This window comes from Gracilinanus agilis, chromosome 3 (assembly GCF_016433145.1).
Source record: "Gracilinanus agilis isolate LMUSP501 chromosome 3, AgileGrace, whole genome shotgun sequence".
In the NCBI taxonomy this organism is placed as follows: domain Eukaryota; kingdom Metazoa; phylum Chordata; class Mammalia; order Didelphimorphia; family Didelphidae; genus Gracilinanus; species Gracilinanus agilis.
This window is the reverse complement of record NC_058132.1, coordinates 115,265,607-115,291,078: the sequence shown is the minus strand read 5'-3', so window position 1 is coordinate 115,291,078 and position 25,472 is coordinate 115,265,607. Positions and strand designations below refer to the sequence as shown.

The following is a 25,472-nucleotide window of genomic DNA, read 5'->3' as shown; positions in this document are numbered from 1 at the left end:
TCTCTCTCTCTCTCTCTCTCTCTCTCTCTCTCTCTCTCTCTCTCTCTCTCTCTCTCTCTCTCTCCCTACACACACACACACACACACACACACACACACACACGTCAAACTTTTCTTTTGTGAAGGGAAATTTCCCCTATTTTCCAACAATCCTTAGATTTTTAAAAATTCAGGTATGTATATTTCTGTAGGCATAGAAAAAAGTATCATTACTATTTAAAATGAAGGGTCTGTAGTGTGGGTTTCTGACATTTGTTCTCTAGCTTGGCCCTGGAGTCTTGTGCCAAGTCTCTCCTTTATTGCTGGCTGGCTATTCAGAACGTTGGACAGCTCCCTGGGTGAACCTTTCCTTTAGCAATTACCAGGGAGAATTCTAACAGAAAAAAAAAATACTCTCTAGCTAAACTGCCTTTGATAAAATACAAACAGAACAGCAACCCCAAAGTGAATATAAAATCCTTCCTAAAAATTTCCACTCAAGTTATCAATATATAGTCTAGGGTGGAACTTCCTTTCAGAAAAGAGAGGATCTTCAACTGAAGGATCAATTGCCTTGAAACATTTTAGCAGAGATTGTGCAGGCACCCCAAGTAAAAGAGAGATTTTTGCTGTGTGATAGATATGTAATTAATGCAAACCAAACCATGTTTCTTTTTTGCTAGGATACATCTTAATTGTTCCCCCAGTCTTCTCTCTCACTTTTAATGTGCACGTGTGTGTGTGTGTGTGTGTGTGTGTGTGTGTGTGTATTACATTTGTCTATCTCCCTTTCATTGCAGATTTGGCTGTGTGTGCTATACTGCACATTAATGCATGGACCGAAAACTTAAAACACAAAATAGAGGTCTTCCCTCAAAGATGGCTATTTTATCTATAAAGCAAGAAATATTTGGAGGGCTAGATCAATTTTTGAATTTTCAGTCAGACGCTTATTGTAGAAGCCATAATTACAAATCTGATAAAGAGAGAAATATTTATATTTCATTAAATATTTGTTCTTTTTCTGTATCTGAAGGATTTGATTTGATTGATAACAGGTTTTTAACACTATTTTGTCTTTTCAGAAAGCTATGGTGGCTTTATAAAGAGTATCACTTACCTTTCTTTGGTGAATATTCCAGGGATTTGATATAGGATAACCTTAGTGGAAATGAAACAGTAGTTGATTGCTATGAAAAAGCCAATATTAGAAAAATCCAGTCAAGGAGAAAAGTCCATTTTTGCAATAATTTTCTGCTATATCTGGTATATTCATAAGGATAAAATATAGATCTTAATAATAAATATTTAAGAAACATTTAGAAATATTTTGGCTCACTCAATTCATTATCCAAGTTGTATGTATATACTTTTATGCCTGCGTGTGACATATATTCAAATACATATAAATTGAATTTGCATGATGTGCTGTCTTCTGTTCTTAAATTTCCAGTGTCCTTTGATCTATTAGGGGGAGCCCTGTAACTAATGTAATGGCTAATTTCATTTGGTACACTAGTTGTTATGCTAAAAACTCTTTTTGCTCAACAGCATATTTAGAAAATCTATTTACAGATTTTCATAAATAACATGGTCTAGTGGAAAGAATATTGGATTTTTAGTGAGAAGTATATTTGAACATAACTGTGGTCCAGTCACTTAACCACTCCAGGGCTCAGTTTACTCATCTATAAAATGGGGACTATAATTCTTGTACTGTTAATGTCAGGGGATTGTTAAAGGAAAATGAATAAACAAAAACATATAGCATATCTCCAAGGGATATACAAATATAAACTGTTTTTCTAGGCATTATGTCAAAGAATTAGCATGTCCTCCAAAAAGCAATATAGATCCAAGCACGAAGAGCACAAACTAATTCAGGAGACACCTATCAAGAACTTTCTATTTAAGGTACTATGATATACACTAGAATTACAATGATAAACCAGACTGTCCTTTTATGGAGCTCATATTCTACTGGGCTCTTTGAGTCCGAAAAAAGGAAAACTTCTTTGTTCTTTTATTAAACATTAATTAAACAGTTATTACAGCATTTTTATTTCATTTGCTAATAAATTTTAAATATTATTTAATATATGTAAACAAATACTAGCAGTTTATAAAATGAAACTATTTGAGTTATTTTGCTCTTTATTTACAATATTTCATTTGATCTTCCAATGGTAGGTAGCCAAAGAATTATGTCTTCAATTTTACAAGAGAGAATGGAGGTTCAGATCAATTAAATGGTGGACACCAGTAAACATAATAATTGAAACACAATGTGACACGAACCCAACATACTTAATGCAAACTATCATTTTCATCCCACTGCACCATAGGCATCTTATCAGATTACCAAATTATTTGTATCTGTGAACTTATATTGAACTAAAATTGTCTGGAAAGGAGAAAAGAAATCTTCATTAAAATTAAAGTATATATTTTATGTAGATTTAGTGCTATTTATATTATAGAGATTAGATACTGAAGATAAATTAACTAAATGATCAAAATTATTCCCTCCCTTTTCTACCCCTAGTTAAAAAATACAGTCTATAGCTCCTGTTATGTGTCACTGGTTATAAATATCAAAACATAAGTGTTATAAGAAAACCCTGAAAACCTAATCATCATAATGACCATAGGTACTGTATTATAGCAAAACCTATTTGCATTCATAATTATTTTGCAGAAGAATAATTTTAAAAACTATAAGTTTATTTGCTTTCATTGGCAGAAATGCAGTGAAGTTCCTTAAAGTCCTTAAAGAAGGGCAAAGGAAGTTTATGATGCTTGTCTTTTTAATTCCATAATTTTAAAATTTGCAGTGATTTTGAATAACCTCGTATTTAATGGTTATTGAAAGTTACTCCATTCTGCAGAATTCTTATATATTATTTAGGCATATATTTGAATGGTACATTTAAAATATATCAAAAGGAGCAATTTATCAAAAGGAATCATACTGATTCCTTTTTTGGGTATATGGAAACAATTTTTGAAACAAAGTCACTTTTATTCATTATCTTAATTTTTTAACTCTGTAAAAGAATATATATTTTGCAAAATGTTTGAGAAGATAACAAAAGCAGGGCTATTGTTATAAAATATACATTATTGCCTGAATCCTTAAGAAAATCTCAGTATGTGTTATAATATTGGTTGTTTGGAAAGGATATTATTTGAATTGTTAGATTATTGGTCCACAGGGCTAGTGAATTAATCATGAATTACCCAATATATGGGGATACCAAGATGTCATTGAGGTCTAGAACTCAGATAAAACACCATCAGAGGGGAAAGAGTCATAAAATGAGCTATAAGGAAACATAAGGGGGTGTGGAATTCTGAAACTACCTTTGATCTCAGAGGTAGAAAAATAAATCATAAATATATACATTAATATATATGAATTTGCATATATGTTTATTTAATGATTCCTTCTGTTTATATGATAACCATTGCTAGATTTGTAACCCCATTCCCAAGGAACTTTTCCTTATAATAAAGAAAAACTTCAGAAAAATACTACAGTGATCATAGCTTTCAATGTATGGAAGATTCCATCTCCTTAATTTCTCATCTCTCTCCTGAGAAAAAGGACATGTATTCCATGGACTGAAATTAATTTTTGTATTTATAGGTAATTCTTTTTTTAAAAAGAGCATCTTTATTTCAATTATTATTGTTCTTTTGATTTTGCTTATTTCATTATATATATTGGGACATACAAATATTCCCACAGTTTTCTAAATTGTTTACATTTTAAAATTATTCCATAGAGCTAGAGCTAGAGGGCTTCAACTTTTTGGAATCAATTAAATCATATTCTAAATAAGAACTTTACCCTAAATTTGTGAAAATGTAAATTTGTCTTTATTTGTTATCTTTGATTTGTAGATATTCTTAATAATGAAGATCTACTAATAGAAAGAATTACTATTCCCACTTAAGGTGGCAGTAGCTCCCACCTACCTCTTCCTCATTTTTATAGGTATCTACTTGTGCATTCTGATCATATGAGAGACCTTTCCCTCTCCAGTGTATTGTTCTTCCTCTCTTTCCCAATGCTTTTCTCAAAAGCATCAAGATGTGTGAGAACCACCACTAGGCATTGCTCAATTGGCCTCCTTCTATGAACCCTGATGATGATAAGGTTCAGAGGAGACACATGTATATCTTCCCATATTTGAATATAAGAAGTTTATCCTTGTTTAATCTTTTATCATTGTTCATTCATGTTTACTTGCTTATTCTTATCTTTCACTGCTAAGTTTGACTTCAAAAATTTTCTGCACCTCAGGTTTTCATCAAGAATTTCTTTTTTACTGATGAGGGCACCATAATCTTCCCTATCACTCAAGCTCAAAACCTAGATGCTATTCTCAAACTCTCACTTCATTTCATCCTCTCTCCATATCCCATCAGTTGCCATATGTTCTCAATTTCACTTTCATGGCATATATGACTTTTCTTATATGTGCCTCCTTTTCTTTTCTGACAATGCCAATGGCCTGGTACAGGATCTCATCATCTCAAGCCTGCACTATTGCAATAAGCTTCTGGTGACCATCTTTGCTTGAACTCTGCCTCACTTTAGTTTATCCTTTATTCAGATATTAAATCAAACCTCCTAAAACATAGATATGACAGTATCAATCCCCCATATCATTATATTCCAATGGCTTCCTATTACCTCTAAGATCAAATATAAAAATTCCTTGTTTGGTTTTTAAAGTCCTTCTGACCCACTTCTATATTTATAGTCTTCTTTTACTTTACTTCTGTCCAAGTACTCACTGACCCAGTGACACTGATATCCTTTCTTGTCTCAAAAAAAGTACTTTATCATTTTTCACTGACTGCCAAATATGTGGGATTTTATCCCTCCTCATAACCTTCTCTTGGCTTTCCTGCCTTTTGTCCGGTCTCAATAAAAATCCCACTTTTTTGAACAAACTTTTATGAATCACACTTAATACTAGTTTCTCTCTTCACCTCCTATCTCCAGTATTTTTTACAATTTAATCCAAATTATGTTTTTTGTCTTTACCATTAGATTATGATTTGTACTTTTATTTCATCATTACTGTTTTTTCACAGTTCCTGGCACACTATAATAAGTTTTTGTTTAATTTATTTTACATTACTGTCCTTCTAAATACCCTGAACTTTAATGAAACTAGTGTATTCAATTTTAAACATACACATATTATTTTCTCTTTCATTTTCTTCACAAAACCTATCATAGTCTTCTACAGGTGATTAATAAGTGCCTTATTAACTGAACTAGACACAGTATGTTATCTTTATAGGTGTACAACGAGGAAAAAAGTTTAAGTCTGCATTGGGGGTAGAAATAGTGCTCAGTAATTAAATTGGACAAGATAATCTGAATCTCATCCTTTTATTGCTTTGCTAAAATGGTCTATTTTCAGTATTCACTGACTATTAAACAACTTGTTTAAGTGATTTACATCAATTTAGTGGGTTTAATTCTATCATCAGGAATTTTTGTTAATATAGGAAATTGCAGATATTATTTCTACATAGTATTGCTTTATTGCCCTTTTTGGCACCACATTTTCAATGAAAACTATCTTTCCTCTTCCTATGCACATACGTAGCCATTAGGCTTGCTAACAAGGTTACAGATGTGTGCTTCAGATATGCCCAATAATTTTGCTTTGTTTCAGCTTATAAAGCTTTTAGTATCATTTCCCTCATAGAGTCTCTTATCTGTTGTGTGCACTTGCTTTGAGGAACATACATCAGTGGCATTCAAAGATGATTATGCACACACACACACACACACACACACACACACACACATACACACACACATACTCATGCACCTCTGTCTCATTGTGATCAGGGCAGTGCTCAGACAAAGAAAATCATTTCAGTGTTTATTTCCTGAGGTACATGGTATGGTTATTCAATTATGTAAAAGCCCCAACCCTGGAAAATCACCAGTATGATGAATATTGAAATAAAAATGTTAAAAGGGAAAACACAACTGTCTGATCATTGATTGTGGTGTATGATTACTTTTGCTTATATAAATATATATGTAAAATATAGAAAATACATTATTTGAACTGCTCTGTACATAGATGAATCAAATGCCTTTCCATTAGTTAAAAAATAACCTAGAATATATTTTTGAGAAAATATCATAATGCTTCTGGAAATCAAAACTTAATCTAAAATGCCACATACAAATAAATGATTAACTGAAGATCCATCTCATATTTGAGGCTAGAAATATGTATTCAAATATATTATTTGTAACTGGCATATGATACTATTCAGAAATCCCAAATTTGGATTATTATTCATTCTTTATAACTATGTGTAAATTACTTTCTCCCATGGCTATGGGAGCAGGGATTATTTTTGCCGTATAAATTATTCTTTCCCATTTATTTGTCTAATGCTTTGCCAAGACTATCCTAAATGGGGTCCAGCATAGTTATGAAACTATGCACCATGAGTTTATGTTGCTTATTCTATAATCTGGTTTATCAAATTCAAAATGTGATTTCAAGAGCTTTACATCAAAAATGGAGGCAAGAGAATGCAAAGATATTGCTGATACAGTAGATATCATGGAGAACATGAACTACATCACCCAATATTGGATGTATAAAATAGTATTCAGAGTAAAATGAGTAGAAAGAGAATAAATGATGAAAATATTCATAGATACCAACATACAATTATGTAATTAATGAATAAAAGAATAAGTAATTTAAAATGAATTTATTATATACTTACCAAGTGTTAAATGCTAGAGATGCCAGTGAAAAATCAAAGAAAACATGTCCACTCAAGAAAGTTATATTCTAATTTAAAAAATGAACTTTTCAAATTTTATATATTTCTTTAAATCAGAGAGTTAAATATCTCTTCATATCTATCATTAGAACTAAATGGGCTAAGATTCCTAATGGAAAGATAAACCTTCTTTCAAAAGAATACATTAAACATATGTGTTGGCAGCATAGCACTACATGTGAAGAAAACTCTTTAAAAATGTAAATATAAAGGGCAAGAAGAATAGGAAAAGAAAATAGGATAATTTTATTTTTCAAAATTATGCAGTATTTGAAATAATCCTAAGATCCTCCAAAAATCCACCTTAAAATTAATATTCTTTTGGTGATATTATATGGACATAAATCATTGCAAAAATAAACTTTGATGCATTAAGGTTCTCATTTGCCTAAAAGGCAATAGAGAGGGTCATTGTGGACTGCAGTTAGGTTCAATATATTACCAAACCAAGAACTGCATAGAGAAATGGCAGAGATTTGTGAGTAGTAGAGGATATGATCTGGGAAAGTGACCAGTATTATGGATAACTGAAGGACAGGCCATATGCTCAATTGATTTATATGCAACGGCAAAAAACAAACAAACAAGACTTACCTTCTCAGTATGATAAGTGGCTCCTCTGTGGAAGATTTATTTTAGGACATAGGCACGGAGGGAGAAGACACTTTGATGGAGATTGTTGGAGGAAGTATCTATATGAATGAGAAAATAAATCTATCAAACTATCAGTGTGATTTATTATTGGAATATGGTGAGAATTATACCTTATTCAAGAATAAAAAAATATATAACAAGAAAATAGAGCCTATTTAACATAAAGAATAAATGTGTTTATGTGAAAATTCATAAATGTTAAGTTTTAAATACTTTATGATATAAGAAAAACAAAGGCAGAGTTTTGAAATCCTACAGATCATCAGGCAATCCAGGAGAATTATATATATATATATATACATACACACATATATATATATATGTACACATTCATTTGGAGGCTGAATAGAGTTTTATTGTGGAACTTCCATTTATCCAATTATTTTAGAAAGCATATCCCTTTCTCTTCTAAAAATATAGCATTTAAAATATTATCATCATATTTTTTTTCTTCTTGAAGTTAAGATGGAAGTATAACGTACTAACATTTGGGAATTAATTTTTAACAATAAGAGTTCCGTAGCATGAATTAGAAAAGGTGGAAACCTAGGAAGACAATTGCCATGTCATCTTAGGGTTTTTGATAAAGAAGGAAGGGATTTTCAGATATAGTCTTCCAGATGCCCTATAGGAGAGTAAATTCCAGGATTCATTGTAGGATAGGATGCCATGCCTAAGAAATCAAGTAAGATATTGATTCAGAAAGGATAGGAAGTTTCCCAGGAAGAAATGGTACTTTACAATGTCATGCTGCTTCTACTTTTTCAACATCCTTCTCTTTTAGTTACAAATGAGTTCCTATTCTAAATCAATGTTGTCCTTGTCTTTAATATCTCTTTTCTTTGCAAGTAGTTTTGATTGTTTACTAAGGCATTTTAAAATGTTTTTGCTCCCCTTGCTGTGGCAATTGATTTAAATATACTAAATATTTTTGGGGTAGCTAGATGGTTGAGTCTATTAAGAGCCAGGCCTAGAAATGGGAAGTCTTGATTAAAAATCTGGCATCAGATACTTCCTAGCCCCTCACCCTGGCCAAGTAATTTAATCCCCATTGCCTATCCCTCTCCATTCTTCTGCCTTGGAACCAATATACAATATTGATTCTAAAGAAAGGTAAGGGTTTAAAAAAAATATTTAAGCAATTTTTGTTATCGGACTCTTCTCTTTTCTTCTCTCCATATTTCATTTTGTTCACCAACAAACTCTTTGCATTGGAAATGAATTGCTTTAGCTGTATCAAATGTATTGTCTCATTTTTTTCTTTCCTCTAGCTTTGTACTTACTTTTTTCTCTAACAAATTGGTGGTCTGACTATACATGACAGCTGATTCTGAAATAACTCCCACATCAGTAATGAGTTGTTGTTTTTCTTTAAAAATATAATCAATTTCACTTTTTGCTGTTATAAAGTGCTCACTTTGTATGGTACTTTCTGATTCCTTTTGTATAGAAAGAAGTCATGATGTATTGATATGAGGTTGCCTTGTAGTCTACAAGACTTTGACCTTTCTTGATTTAAAAAATAACATTCAGTCTTACCAACATATTTTTAAAGGTCTTCACTTTTTCATAATTTTGTATTAAAGTGGTTCCATATCAAAGTATATGTTGATTTAATTTGGAGTGTTTGTTCTTTGTAGAATTTTTTAACTCTTTATCATCTACAAAAGATGTTATGTAAGCTACATTATTTTCATTGCTTACATTAAGTACTGCAATAAAGTACTATAATATCATGAAAATATGTTTCTTATTGCCTTTGGGTTTACTAAAATCTGTCACTGCTTTTATTTACCCAGGTGAAAAAAAAACAACTTGTGAATCATCCTTTCATTTTGCTGTATACTCTTTCTTCTAGTTTCATTTGTAAAGAAAATGTCAAGAATTATGCAATTTTTTCTTAATAATATGTGTCTTTTTTTCATCACTAGATCATAATCTCACAGTTTGGTTGAAGTTTGTAGATAATTTAAAAATAATCTTATTTTAAAAAAATTAAAAACTCTACCTTCTGTCTTAGAATCAACACTGGGTATTGGTTTCAATGCTGAAGAGTGGTAAGGGATAGATTCATTGACTTGCCCTGGATCACACAGCTGTGTGAAATGTCTGAGGACAGATTTAAAATCAGGACCACTTCTCTCTAGGCCTGGCTCTCTTCCACTGAGACACCTAGCTGCCCCCAAATAACTTGATTGTTAATACCCTTTAATTCCCTTTTCCACAATTACTGCAGAAATAGATAGGGTCAAAACTGGCTGGATACTATTTTGTATTTCTATGATTTTTCTTTGGTTGCTATGGCCAAGAAATTGATCAATTGGCCAACCTGGTACTTTTGATTTTCCCATGCTTAGCTAGACTAGTTCTAAAAAGCTAAATCCTGTATTTTTATGACATTAACTTCAAGTTTTTCCAGTGTGATATAACATAATATACTGTAAACTCAATGGCCATAGTTTTCTAGAACTTACCTTCATGTCATGATGAAGCATTGCCTTAGAATAAAATATAATATTGTGATTAATAAAGCTAATGTTAACAGTGCATTAAATGCCTATTGATCTCTTCCATATAAGCATACCTGTCGTCTTGTATCTACTTGACTCAATCTACTATTTGACCCAAGATATTAGCAAAGAATGTCCTTTTCTATTGTAACATACATACTCTGTCGTAGTTTTGTAAGTCTTACCTAAAATAGTTTATTTAATTATATTAATAGATTTAATGTAGAAACCAAATAAAGATGAATAATCTGCTCATTTTTTGGTAAATATATTATGGGAATGAGTTTTGTTTGTGTATTGGAATAATGAACTATTTCTTTAGAAGTAACCAGTGGTACTTGTATTCTCTTTTTATTTTGGTTGTTTAACTTAAGAAATCATTCACATGACCTTAAAATAAGGACTGTACCCATATGCAAATATATTTGGCCTAAAATATATGAAAGGAAGGCATAGAGAAAAAAAAGAAATAAATCCTAAGAACAAATGTATGAAGAAATATCTAATTTCTTTCTTTATTTTTTCTTTCTGGCATATCTACCCAATGCCAATATATTAAGTTAAAAGTTTAGTATTTTTTCATTGATGTCAGTTTCAGGTCTACATATTGCCAACCATCGAGATGCTTAGAAACATACAGATATTTCAGTGAAGTTNACTGTCTTGCTGATGTCATTTACCCCAAGTCTATTCCACTGATCCTTCTCTCTATCTCTTAGCCAGTACCATATCGTTTTGATGACTGCTGCTTTATAGTATAGTTTAATATCTGGTACTGCTAGGCCCCCTTCCTTCACATTTTTTTTCATTATTTCCCTTGATATTCTTCATCTTTTGTTATTCCAAATGAAATTTGTTATAGTTTTTTCTAATTCAGTAAAGAAGTTTTTTGATAGCTTGATAGGTATGGTGCTAAATAGGTAAATTAATTTGGGTAGAATTGTCATTTTTATTACGTTAACTCATCCTACCCATGAGCAATCAATGGCTTTCTAATTGTTTAAATCCAGTTTTATTTGTTTGGAAAGTGTTTTGTAGTTGTTTTCATATAATTGCTGTGTTTGTTTTGGTAGGTAGATTCCTAAGTATTTTATATTGTCTAGGGTGATTTTAAATGGTGTTTCTCTTTCTACTTCTTGCTGCTCTAGTGTGTTGGAAATGTATAGAAATGCTGATGATTTATGTGCATTTATTTTGTATCCTGCAACTTTGCTAAAGTTGTTAATTATCACACAAAACTTTTGATGCCATGACTTTAAAATATTGTGAATTACTCAATTGGAAGCCCCTTTTTATAAATTAGAATGGATGGTGGCAAATGAGACAAAATTGCTTTCTTCCCTGTTGCTTAAGCTTATGTAGATAAGTATTTTAGTGGCCATGCCAAATTGTTGACTTGGAAGTTATAACCAAACTTAAATGTTTCTAGTATTGCTAGTCACTCTGTTGTGACCTGCAAGGCTAGATTATATGAATTTAAGAAGCCCTTAAATTATTTTAGAAATACTTTTAAGGACTGATCAATGTTTTATATATTTGACATTAGTCCTAATTGAGATGTGAAATGCGTCTGAGAATTTAGCAGTTTTACTGGTTTTCAGAAAACACCCTTTTCCTGAACTGGTTTGTTCTCTGTGATAACACTTGAAAGCATAAAATTTGAATAAATGATCATTAATAGAGAGTATGTCTCTTTAGTCACTGTATGGTTTTTCTGACAGCATATGCTAGTAGAATAATCAATGCACTTGGAGATAGAAGTCTAAATTCGAGTCTTAGATATGTTCTTACTGGCCATGTACATCTAAATTGTCTGTTTCACTTTGCTTAGTTTCCTCACCTTAAAAATGAGATTAATAACAGCTGCCCTGCTTCTCTTATGTGTTGTTGTCCAGAACAAAATGACATTTGTAAAAGCACTTTGTAAACCATAAAGACTACATATTATTACTTATCATCTATGCCATAGTTTTTATCTCTAACCTGATTCCTTTCTTCCTCTATCACTTAGAAAACTTCAGGTGCCCTCTCCTTGCCCTGTCAATGAATTCTCATAATAATAACTCTTATTTATATGGTACTTACTATGTGTCAGGAACTATGTTAATCACTTTACAATTATTATTTCATTTGATTCCTACAACAAATTCTGAGAAGGTTCAGTTATTATTATTTTCACTTTAGAGATAAGGAAATTCATGCAATTCAAGGCTAAGTAATTTGTCCAAGAACATAAAACTTGTGTCTGAGGTTAGATCTAAACTCAGGTCTTCCTGACAGCAAGTGTCACATATTATCTACTATACCATCTAAAGATAAATTATTATAGATTTTAAATTATATCTTCTTTTGGATTTTTGAAGTCACTGTCATCCTTAAGCCTTTACTTCCATGATCATGGATAACTGAAATCTGATTCAGTAAGTAATATACATTCCTAACTGAAGTCCTATTTTTTTCCTTTTAGGTTATGAAGATTATGATCCTCTATCTGAATCCACAGAGTTGCTTCTCTGAAAGACCATGGAGGTTCTTTAAAGAACAGATGGAAATGGATGGTTAAGTCTCTGATTTTCTACACATTTTATTCAGGACTTCCACTATACCTTTAAAACATTTTATTGCAACATGTCACCTCTGTTGGTTTGAAACTTATTCTTAAAATGGTCCTTTTGTTGTTCCTGGCAATCCTGCTTTTGAAGGAAGATGCTGGTAGAAATGCTGGCTTTCTGGCTTCTGCCCAGTCCAATGAGAGGAGGGTGGTTGCTCACATGCCTGGTGATATCATCATTGGGGCTTTATTTTCAGTCCACCACCAACCCACTGTGGACAAGGTCCATGAGAGGAAATGCGGAGAGGTCAGGGAACAATATGGCATTCAAAGAGTGGAGGCCATGCTCCACACCCTGGAGAGGATTAATTCAGACCCAACACTGTTGCCTAATATTACATTAGGCTGTGAAATAAGGGACTCTTGCTGGCATTCTGCTGTGGCCCTAGAGCAGAGCATAGAGTTTATACGAGATTCCCTTATTTCTTCAGAAGAGGAAGAGGGCTTGGTGCGCTGTGTTGATGGGTCTTCCACCCCATTTCGCTCAAAAAAACCCATAGTTGGTGTGATTGGCCCTGGCTCTAGCTCTGTGGCGATCCAGGTTCAGAACTTGCTCCAGCTTTTCAATATACCTCAGATTGCATATTCAGCCACAAGCATGGACTTAAGTGACAAAACTCTGTTCAAATATTTTATGAGAGTCGTACCATCAGATGCGCAACAGGCTCGGGCCATGGTAGACATTGTGAAAAGATACAACTGGACCTACGTTTCTGCCGTGCACACAGAAGGTAAGTTTTTATGATATCAAGAAATGATACCTTTCTAAGTTGCTGGCATCATCTTGCCCTTCCATTTATGATAATGGGACCTGCAAAGCTAAATGTAAATACTAATCACTCTTCTGACTCAGTCTGGGCTATAAGAATAGTTAAACGAAGGATAATATTTAGAAGTAACATTAATTTTGATTTTCTATGTCAGTTTATATTGGCTTAGAAGAACTACAAAAAGGTAGAATTATTTTGTCTCAAAGGCAATTTTTTTGTTTCAATGGCCTGTAGTGAATGAAGAGCAAAGTGAGCTTATTTTGAGGAGAGTACTCCTCTCTGAAATGATATGAAACCAAACTGAGATTTTTAAAAATTTGTTTACAAGATTTTTTTTATCAGTTGCCTCCTTTCCTTAGAATGCATGTTGATTACTTCTTGGCCTTTTGGAGAAGATCAAGTGTAGTATCGAAATGCATGTTGAGTAAAAAAATTCCAGTTATTTGAAGTTTTATATCTATCTAGTTGCTAAAATATCTTATGTGTATTATACAATAGGAGATAAAAGATCATGGATAGAACATGCATGATTCAAAAGATCATACAGTAATACCCTGCTTCATTCATTTATTCATTCTTATTCATTCATTAATTAAGTCAGCAGTACTTTGTAAGTGGCTATTGTGTTTGAAGAACCATACCAGACATTATAGGGGATTTAGAAAAGAGTGTAAGAATTATTTCCCTGAAGAAGTTTTTAGTATAATAAGAGAAATAATGTTGGTATTTGAATAGCTTCAAGGTAGTATAAAATATAATGAGCCAATGGAGAAAAAAAAGAAAATTCTCTGGGGATTCTGTAGAGGGGAAGGTAACTTTTACCTGGAAGTGTTGGAGACAACTTCAGGGAGGAATTGCCATTTGAATTGGGTTTCTTGTTCACATATTGTGTCAGGACAATTGAAGAATATAGTATTCCAGTTGAAGAGAACAGTATATATAAAGGTGGAAAAGCAGGAAAGTGAAAAAAAGAATATTCAGGGAGCTGGCAAATAGTTACTTTGACTGAAGCATAATGTAAAGGGAATGCTTTGCATATAGTAGAAGCTCAATAAACTCTTGCTGAGCTGAATTGAAATTATTCAGCTATCTCTTAAAAGGTAAAGATCAGATACTAGAAGTCTTTGAATTTCAACCCAACGTATTTTTAAAATATAGCTTTTCATGGCTATATCAGGTACTTAGACAGTATGCTGATGATGTTTTAAGCAGTACTGCTCTTTTCCCCAGGTAATTTCATTTTAAAAAAATATTATGCTTTTCTTTTCCAGATGACATTTAGAAACAATTTTTAATAATTATTTTTTCACATTTTGCCATCCATATTATCCCCCTTTCTCCCCCTCTTCACCCCTCCATGAGACAGCAGATATAGGTCATATATGTGCTATCATGCAATAAATATTTCCATGTTCATTATGTTGTGAAAAGCACATGTTGCTTATAAAAGAAAAAGAGCAGTATGACTCTTGTTAAACCTTTAGGAGCTGTCTAGAATTCACATAGAATCTGCCCTCAAACCAGCACCCTATACCAAGATACATTGTGCCTGCTATTTCTTCTTAAAGGCTTCTGAATGTTCTCATAGGAAGAAATACCCCTTTATTTTCTGATTCAAATAGTTAGATGATGGACACTTTAAGTCATTTCTATCCTGGCCTACTTAAGTGAAAGCTTATGTCATTTGATGGTGGCTTGATATTTCAGTGGCATGAGAAATGTTGTTGGCAGTTTTTGAGACAACAAAAGTAGATTGCCCAATCTGAAAAAAAAACAAAACAACAAATACTTTATGCCATCATAAGAAAGAGCATGACTAAAATAAGAAGAATTAAAGCTACTGTGATTTAGAGTTCTAACTAGGAGATTTTGTACATAGGGCAAATACCACAAATTGCATCTGGTAATATCTGACACATCACTGGGTCCATCTTTTAAAAATTAATTCTTTCTAATTTAGGTATCAGGTCCTAATGGGCAGCTAGGTGGCATAGTGAATAGAGTGCATAGCCTAGAGTAAGGAAGACTCATCTTTGTGAGTTCAAATCTGTTCTCAGACACTTACTAGATGTATGGCACTAGGCAAGTCATTGAAATCTGTCTCAGTTCTTCATCTATTAAATAATCTGGAGAAGGAAATGGAAAACTACTTCAGTATCTTTGCTAAGAAAACCCCAAGTGGGGCCATGAAGAGTTGGATATGACTGAAAAAAAAACTGAAAAACAATAGCCAGCTGCTAAGTTCTGTTGTGTCTATGTTATTGAAGGATTTGAAATACTGTTATCACTCTCTAAACTGAGCATTTCCTGAATTTTTACACCAGTCCTAGGAACTGTGCCTTAGTAAAGACTCTACTGGAAGATATTCTTAAATTTAATTTCTCTCTCCAATGACAGGCTTCTGCATTCCTCCTTCATTTAGTGACTATACACAATGGAAACTTAGCCTATGGAAATGGTGTACTTATCCTAATCCTCTTGGGAAACCTCTGATATTAAAGGTTATCTGTATTTCCCTATTTTTTCAGGTGAGAAATAGAAGTCCTGGATAAATCATATAATTAAAAATACTTTTGAGAACCAAGACTCACTAATTTCACTGATATTGAGAAGCTTCCAGTTGTACTTTGGCAGATATGACGGTGTTTACTAATCCAAAGAAGCCAGTAGTTTCAGAATTCTAGGGGATAGTGAAAAACAGAGAGTTGTTTTTAATCTTAAAGATGAATTGCTCCTATTCTTGCTGTTGTCTCTGATTTATTGATGATCACAAACTCTGAGAGTCTGTTACCTGTATCCTTTTGTTTTGAACTACAAATACATTCATGCCCTTAAGGCAAAAAGCCACATTAGATGAGAAGGGAGTGAGGAAGTAGCCCAATGACAGCCCAAACATCAACTCCAAGTGTATTAAGAGGAGAGAAGAGAAAAGATTTTAAAGAATTCTTGCTTTGAGCATTGTTTGACATTGATGGGGCATTGCTCACTAGTCATTTATAATTATGTGTTATCTAAAACTGTGCTGCAATTCCTTTCATGTAAACTGAGATACTAAAATTTAGACCCTCATTCAAAATAGGATGTTTTTGTTATAACAATTATTTGATGGTTTTGACCAAGTTTTTGTCTTGTTGAATGCAGTGATGAATCATAGTTCAGTTGTTTGTTTTTTCTCTCTTGTTGACTGAGAAGGATTCTGCTTACTAGTTCAATGTACAACATGTGAGAACAATGACCTTTCCTCCTTACTTCTTTGGTATTCAATACCAAGAAAACAAAACAAAAAACTCCCACATTTTCCACATTGGGCATCTGCCTCATAACAAAGAGATAAAAATTATGTTGGGGGAATAATTGACATAGTATCAAGGAAATGATAAATATTGTATGAAATAGCCTGGGTTCCAACCCTGGATTCACCACTTTTTTTTAGTAATGTGGCCTTAGGCATATTATTCCCCTGGACCATAGACCTGACCTATAAAATGAGGAAATCAGATTAAGTTATCTATAAAGTCTGTTACATTTATTATTATGATCTGCTTTTGCATCTCATCTCTATCTAAAACCATCCTCCATCATATCTAGGAACAAGAATTATTTTAGAAAAAACCTTCATTCAATATTTTAATTCAAATGAAGCACGAGAAGAATATTTTAAGTAAAAAATTATGTGGCTTTATGATAAGGTTTTTGGAGAATTTTAGGGAAGAATTAGATGATGAGGAGTTGGAAAAACTGGGCATAGTTGTATTTGTGATGAGGTGAAACAACTTGTTGCCAGATACATCTTCAGGATGTGAAAGACATTTGGAATAAAGCTTTACATGATCCTATGCAAATTCTGTTATATTCAACTGAAATGTACACTAGAGATTTTGAGAAGTTAACAGCTAGTAGGGATAGGGAGTGGTACAGTAATTTCAATGGAATAGGACACTCACAATTAAATTATTCATTCAACCAGGCACTGCTATTAGTACAAGAGATATAAAAAAGGCAAAATACTGTTCCTGCCCTCAAAAGTTCACAATTTAATGGAGGAGACATAATCCAAACAAATATATAAAATATATAAATATATAAAAATATATAAAAAAAGCAAATTCTATATAGCATAAGTAGGATGTTATTAAGGGAGGGAAAGTATTGGAATAAGAGGATTTGGGGAAGGCATCCTGTAGAAAGTGGGATTTTAGTTGGGTCTTAAAGGAAGCTAGTTAAGTCAATAGTCAGAGCAGGGCCAGGGGGAGATGCTCTCCATGAATGGGAAATGTCAGAGAAAATGCCTGGAGTCAAGAGATGGGGTGTCTTTTTCATGGCACTAGGAGACCAGAGCACTGGATTTAAGAATAAATGTTGGGGAATAAGGTTACCTAAAAAGACATGCTAGGCAGAAGGGGGCTATGTTTTTATAAAGGGCTTTGAATGAAATATAGCACTTCATATTTACTTCTGAAAACAGTAGGAAATCACTGGAGTTTATTTAGAAGGAGTTGGAGGATGACTTGATCTGACCTGCATTTTAGGAAAATCACTTTAGTGACTGACTAGAATTTGAACTGGAGTGGGAAAAAGACACAAAGTAGGCAGACTACCAGTAAATTATTGCAGTAATCATCAGTAATTAGTAGCAGTAATCATGAAAAGGGCCTACACTATACTGGCAACAGTGTCAGAGGAGAGAAGGGAGCATATCTCAGAGATGGTACAAAGGTGAAATAGACAAGTTTGGATATGAGGGGCAGTGAGAAATAGTGAGGAATCCAGGATGACTCCTAGGTTGTGAACCTATTGAACTATGAGGTGTGCCCTCTATAGTAATGGGAAAGATAAGAGGTGGACACAGTTGGTTTTCTACTTTCTAGGTAAGAGACCTAAGGTATGGAGAAGTAAAAGAATTTAATATCTTTAGCAAGCATTTATTAAGGTCTTTATGATTGGAACTGTACTACTAAAAGTGCTGGGAATATAGAAGAACAATGAAAGAACCAAGGTACTTAAAGAGCTTTTATTCTATTGAACATGTCCAACTATAAATTTAGAATCAAGGCAAAGTAATTTTAGGAATTGGAGTGAGGACCAACCAAGGCCTCATGTTGAAAGTGGCACTTGGATCTTTTCCTGGCATCTTAGAGTTTTAAGACCCTCTAGAAATCATCTAGCCCAATCTGTCAAGGTTACACAACCATTCAGTGACAGTTCTAGGACTATGCTTCAAAATTCCCCATTTTTGGTTCAGACCACACTAGCTTTCTCTTGAAGTCCTAAACTTGTGGCTGGAGAAAGGGATGAGGCACACAGGTAGGAGGGACATTGAGAGTTTCTTTCTAAAAAAGAAGAGAGACTAAAATAGAAAGATACATTTGCCTCTATCCATCCCCCCAGAGGCAATCTTTTGAATATAGCCATATTCATTTTTAGTTAGCCCTCAAAACTGGGCCTTTTCTTATTCCCAGGGAAGAAATTAATTACAGTCACAAGAAAATAAATTAAAGAGGAGACATGCAGCACCAAGTTGACCTCACAGAAGACCTCACATTTTTGTGGGTCTGGTGATAAGAACAGACTGTACCTTGGTGTTATTATTCACATCTTCATTTCAGAATCCTAAACTCTGTCCTTCTGGTGCTAATTATAGAGAGCAGTAGAGTATGTTACTCACTTTTTTGGGAGTAAAAGGACATATTGTCAAGTAATACAGCTTTACGTGTCAATTCATGGCCTTTTAAATTCAGCAACACAAGCCGTGATGAAGACTTCATTCAAGTACATTGGCAAATGTACCCTGGCAAAGCCTATGGATTTCACCAAATATTGATTCTTTGAGGAGGTTTTTTTGGCAGGGGTATTCTTTGTCAACTATGTGCATATTCTGGAGCATGAAAGGAAAGGTTGTAGCCCGATGATGAATTTTATTCTTGGCACATCACAAGAGAAAATGGTTGCAGGAGAAACTGGTCATTTAATCTATTTTCCCCTCTGCAGCTGTTAGTGAATTTTGAGCCAATAAAAAGTGATATATGTATGCTTGTACATAGCCTTAGTACTCATGGGGATAAGGGCCATTTTCCCTTTACATTTGAATGGCATAAACATATTCATCAAGACAAAATGAAATTTCAATGCACTCATTATAGAAGCAGGTACAGGCTTTGAACACATGGTAGATGGCTAATCACTTCCACCAGTATGGGAGTTAGAGGGTTTGGCTTTGAATCTCTGCTTTGATACTACCTGCATGATATTGCTTAAGTCACTTCACTATTTGGGTGTCTATTTGCACCTGGAAAATGAAAGATTTGGAATAGATGCTCTGAGATTCCTTCTGGCTCTGGTTCTCTTATTTTATGATACTACAGAGAAAATGGAAGATTAGAAGATAGGATATGCAGCTTGTATCATCTCTTCTGACATTAATTTTCACTTTGGACTGTTTTCTTGATCTTTCTGAGGTTTATTTTTTCTCACCTGTCAAAAGTGGATAATAATATAGATGCTATATCCCAGGGAGATAATTTCAAAGAATTTTAGCACTAGAATTTCAGAGGTTATCAAGTATGTCTGGTAACTGATTAAGAAGTCCTTTGAAAGCTTACTTAATAAGTGATCATCCAACCTTGTCTATCTGCTTTCTAATAAAGGTGACCCACTATTGTCTGAAGTAGTTTGTTCCATTTTGGGATAGCTCCTTTGAAAGTTGTTTCCTGTGTTGATCCTGAATCTGACTCTGCAATGTGTCTACTGAATTTTGTTCTGTCATCTGGAAATTAGCAGAACAAGATTAATTTTTCTTCCATATGCAATTTTTCATATATTTAAAAACCTTTGTTATCACTTCTAACTCCTCACACTTCCAAGTCAAACATCACTAATTCATTCAATGAACTCTCATATGAAATGAACCACCATCTTGATTATTTTCTCCAAGTCTCCATCAAACTTATCAGTGTCTTTCCTAAAATGACTTGTGCATATCACTCCAAGGGTGATCCAATGTGGTGTAAAACAGGATATCACTTCCTTAGTTCTGTACCTTATATGTGTCTTTATATAGGAGAAGATATTTTTTGGCTACTACAACATATATTTGACTAGTGTTCAGATTACAACTGGATCTGATTCTTCAAGTAATTCTGAATTTACCTCATGGTATTATTGTGAGTCACATTTTACCATCTTGTTTACAGTAATAACATAAGGGACTTTGTCAAATGTTCCCTAAAAGTTTGGATTCCTTGTATGCTTGTTGTTAATGTTCAGTTGATTTTATTTGTGTCTGACTCTTCATTACCCATTTAAGGTTTGATTGACAAAGGTACTGGAGTGGTTTTTCATTTTCATTTCCTTCTCCACATCAAATAAACGGAGTTAAATGTCTTTGCCAGAATCACACAGCTAACAAGTGTCCAAGGCCAGGCTTGAACTCAGGAATCTGAATCTTCCTGACTCCAGGATGGACACTGTATTCACTATACCAACTAGCTTCCATAGGTATTCCTCTTACTCCAATTTAGAAATTTTCTCTATTCCTCCCTACACTAAAAGGGAAAGTATGTTAATATGACAAATGCATTTCTTGATTAATCCCTTCTGGTCCTTTGTGATCTCTGCTTCCCTTTTCAGACACTATATATCATTTACAGACTTGATCCTCTTCCTCCTTTTGAAAACTGGTACAGCATTTACTTTTCTTCATTCCTGAAGCATCTCTTCTGTTGTCTATGATGTTTCAGAGATAATTAAGAGTAGCTTAGTAGTCACATCTGTCAGCTCTTTGGAAATTCTCTGGGATGTATAACATCTGGATCTGATAATTATTGGATTATAACATCACAGGTATAGAACTGGAAAAGACTTTAGACATTTCTAATGTAATTCTCCTCATTTTATAAATGAAGAAGCTCTGGCCCAGAGAAATCAGGTGACTTGCTTCAATTCACTTAAGAAATGACAGATGTTGCATTTGGACCTATATCCTCTCATTCCAAATCCATTGTACATGGTTTTCTCAACATTTATTTCTTTATTTTTAGCATGTAGATATAATAAATAATTGCTTTCTGAAATTTTGCTCTTCATGTTTTCTACCTCTCTTCCTCCCTCTATCTTCTTCCCTTCCACTTCCCCAAGATGGAAAATAATATTACATAGGTTATACATGTGCTACCATGCAATACATATTTCAATGTTCATCTTATTGGGTTCTCATATGAGGAAAAAAACTCATGAAGAAAATAAAGTAGAAAATGGTATGCTTCAGTATTAACTAATACATCATTTGACACTCACTATATCAATGGATAACCTTTATGGATAACATCAAACTTTATTGCTGTTACTGTGTGCAATATTCTCCAGGTTCTGCTCACTTCATTTTAGCAAAGTGTCTGATAAAGTCTTTTATCATGGTCCCATGGAAAAGACACAAACATGTGGGATACATAATACAGAGTTAGGCAGATTAAGAACTGGTCTGCTTATTAGTTTTAAATTATAGTGTTGATGGGGCAGTGTTAATGTGTAGGATCATTGTAGATGTTTAAAAGGTGCTTGCTGATTAGTTGATGTATTTTGTGGAATTCTTCAGGGCTATCTGCACTTATCTGGCTCTGTTTAATATTTTCCTTAATGATTTTTCCTAACAATATGTCTTTTTTGAATCCTATAATTTGGATGAATGCAGAAGGGACAAAATTATCAAAATTATAAATGGCACAAATCATAGATGATTCAAATATAGGTATAATAGCTAATATTTTGTATGGCCACATAAGAATCTAAAATGATTTCAGTAGGTTAGGAATGATGAATTTAACCTAAAACCTTAAAGTATAATATGGATAAATGCAAAGTCTAGCACTTGATTAAAAAAATAAGATCACCTGTATAAGAATTGGAAATATGGCTTACCATCAGTACATAGGGTAAACACTTGGCAGTTTTAGAGGATTATAGGGTCTATATTATTTAACAGTATTGTGGTAGTCGAAAATGTAACATAATCTTAGGATGCCTTAATAGATATGTGATGCCTAGAATATGAATAAGGGAGGTCATTGTACTACTATTATTCCCATGAAAAGAAAAAGATCTGTAGTAGTATGTTTGGTTCTGGAACATGTTGTTATTTTATACTGCTTTATATTATTAGAGAGAAAAGATATTAATAAGTTGTAAGATTCCAGTGGAGGGAAGGTAAGACTTAAAACCATCCCATCCAAAAAATTAATTCAAGAAACTAGGGATGTTTAGTTTAGATAAGAGAACATTTAGGAACTTATTATGGCTATCTTTGAATATCTGAAGGATTGCCACATGTAGTCAGAAGACTAAATAAGGACAAAAGGATAGAAACTATAGGGACTTTCTAAACAGAAGGTGGGATTCCCTATAACAACTTTCCAAAGGGGGGAATGGGCTGTCTCAGGAGATATTCAGTTCTCCATTTTTAGGAGCAGGCAACATATTTTGCCTCCTTTTATTTCCCTAGCACTTAGCACAATTTCAAGGCATAAAATAGGATCCTAATGAAATGTTTATTGATTGATTGAAATGAAGATTTATATGTGATTTATTAGTACAGAGTATTGCTGTTCAGGATGGCTTAGACTAGATAACATTTGAGTTTCATTCCAATTCTGAGACTTTGTGTTTCATCTTGTTGTATCCTATAGTATTAGGAAAGGTGGAAATTTGGGAGAGGATGTATCCCTTTTAAGCCTGAGGAATAAATTAAATAAATTACAGTTTATATATCCTCACAAAGACAAAGGGAAAACCCTGGCTTATAGTAAAAGTTTTCTTTTTAATTTTTTTTGGGGGAAGGATATTTGAAGGATGTAGCATAATGGAATGGAAATAACAGTATATTAAATAATGAAAAAAATATGAAGGAAGGTGGCCTAGCAGTACCCAATATTAAACTGTACTATAAAGCAGCAATCATCAAAACAATATGGTACTGGCTAAGAGACAGAAGGGAGATCAGTGGAATAGACGTGGGGTAAGTGATGTCAGCAAGATAGTGTATGATAAACCAAAAGGGGCCAACTTTTCGGACAAAAATCCACTATTAGACAAAAACTGCTAGGAAAATTGGAAAACAATATGGGAGAGATTAGGTTTAGATCAACATCTCACACCCTACTTACTCCAAGATAAATTCAGAATGGGTGAATGACTTGAATAAAAAAGAAGGAAACTGTAAGTAAATTAAGTGAACACAGAATAGTATACTTGTCAGATCAATGGGAAAGGAAAATTTTAAAATCAAGCAAGAGTTAGAAAAAATTAAAAAATGTGAAATAATTTTGATTATATTAAATTAAAAAGGTTTTGTAAAAACAAAAACAATGCAACCAAAATCAGAAGGTAAAAAAGAAACTGGGAAAAAAATCTTTATAACAAAAAATTCTGACAGAGGTCTAATTACTCAAATATATAAGGAGCTAAATCAATTGTATAAAAAATCAAGCCATTCCCCAATTGATAAATGGTCAAGGGACATGAATAGGCAATTTTCAGATAAAGAAACCAAAACTATCAATAAGCACATGAGAACGTGTTCTAAATCTCCAATAATTAGAGAAATGCAAATCAAAACTATTCTGAGGTACCACCTCACATCTAGCAGATTGGCTAAAATGATAGAAGGGGAGAGTAATGAATGTTGGAAGGGATGTGGCAAAATTGGGACATTAATGCACTGTTAGTGGAGTTGTGAACTGATCCAAAAATTCTGGATGGCAATTTGGAATTATGCCCAAAGAGCACTAAAAGAATGCCTGCCCTTTGAACCAGCCATACCATTGCTGGGTTTGTACCCCAAAGAGATCATAGATAAAAAGACTTGTACAAAAATATTTATAGCTGCGCTTTTTGTGGTAGCAAAAAACTGGAAAATGAGGTTATGCCCTTCAATTGGGGAATGGCTGAACAAATTGTGGTATATGCTGGTAATGGAATACTACTGTGCTCAAAGGAATAATAAACTGGAGTAATCCCATGTGAACTGGAAAGACTTCTAGGAATTGATGCAGAGGGAAAGGAGCAGAGCCAGGAGAAATTTGTACATGAAGACGGATATACTATAGTAAAATCGAATGTAATGGACTTCTGTACTAGCAGCAATGCAATAACCCAGGACAATTCTGAGGTATCTATGGAAAATAATGAAAATAATTCAGAGGAAGAACTACAGGAGTAGGAAACACAGAAGAAAAACAATTGCTTGAACACATGGGTTGATGTGGACATGATTGGGGATGTAGACTCGAAATGACCACACCAATGCAAATATTAATAATATGGAAATAGGTCTTGAAAGATGACACATGTTAAAACCAGTGGAAATGTGTGTTGGCTATGGGGGGGAATTTTGTGGGGTGAAGGGGAAAATAAGAACATGAATCATGTAATCATGGAAAATTTTTCTAAAAAATAAAAAATTTTAAAAAAGAAAGAAAGTTTGGAGATCTAGATCTTAGTGTAAGCACTGCTTCTATTTAGCTGCATGAAGAAAATAATCTCTTTTTATTTGTTTCCTCCAATGTGATAGTTGGACCATAGATCAAAGATTTAGAGTTAGAGGGGATAATGCAGGTTCTTTAGTCCAACCTAATTATTTTGCAAACAGGAAAACTGTGAAGTGATTCACCCAAAGGTACAAAAAAAAATTGAACTCAAGTCATCTGACTCTACATCTGGGACTCTTTCTGATATGCCATGATCTCCAATGCTCATTCCAGGTATAATGCCATGATTTTATTAACTCTCAAATGCAGTTTCTTCATTTATGAACTGAGATGATGCTGGAGTCAGAAGATCTAGTTTTGAGTTCCTGTTCTGACATATCTACTGTGAGAGTTTAGACCGCTTACTTAGCTTCCCTAAGCCTTAATTTCCTCATATGTAAAAGTAGATCATTGGACTCTTCAACTTTTGAAATATCTTCCTGTTCTAAGATCTGTTAACTTTTAACCTGTAAATTCTCTTCCATGATTAATTCTCTATTCTGGAAGTTTACAATGATAAATCACATGTCAATTATAAAAGAACAAAACAAAACAAATTAAAGTATAATATATTATTTTTATTAGA

The 25,472-nt window shown here is 33.3% G+C and overlaps 1 protein-coding gene across 1 annotated transcript in view; it reads left to right on the top strand.

Annotated features, from left to right (window-relative positions):
- The first annotated feature begins 12,652 nt into the window (after positions 1-12,652).
- GRM5 (glutamate metabotropic receptor 5) overlaps positions 12,653-25,472 on the top strand; it is a 620,904-nt gene continuing 608,084 nt past the window's right edge. The window contains exon 1 of the mRNA XM_044668936.1: positions 12,653-13,331. Coding sequence (XP_044524871.1) covers positions 12,653-13,331 — 679 coding nt within the window. The remainder of the gene's footprint in view (positions 13,332-25,472) is intronic.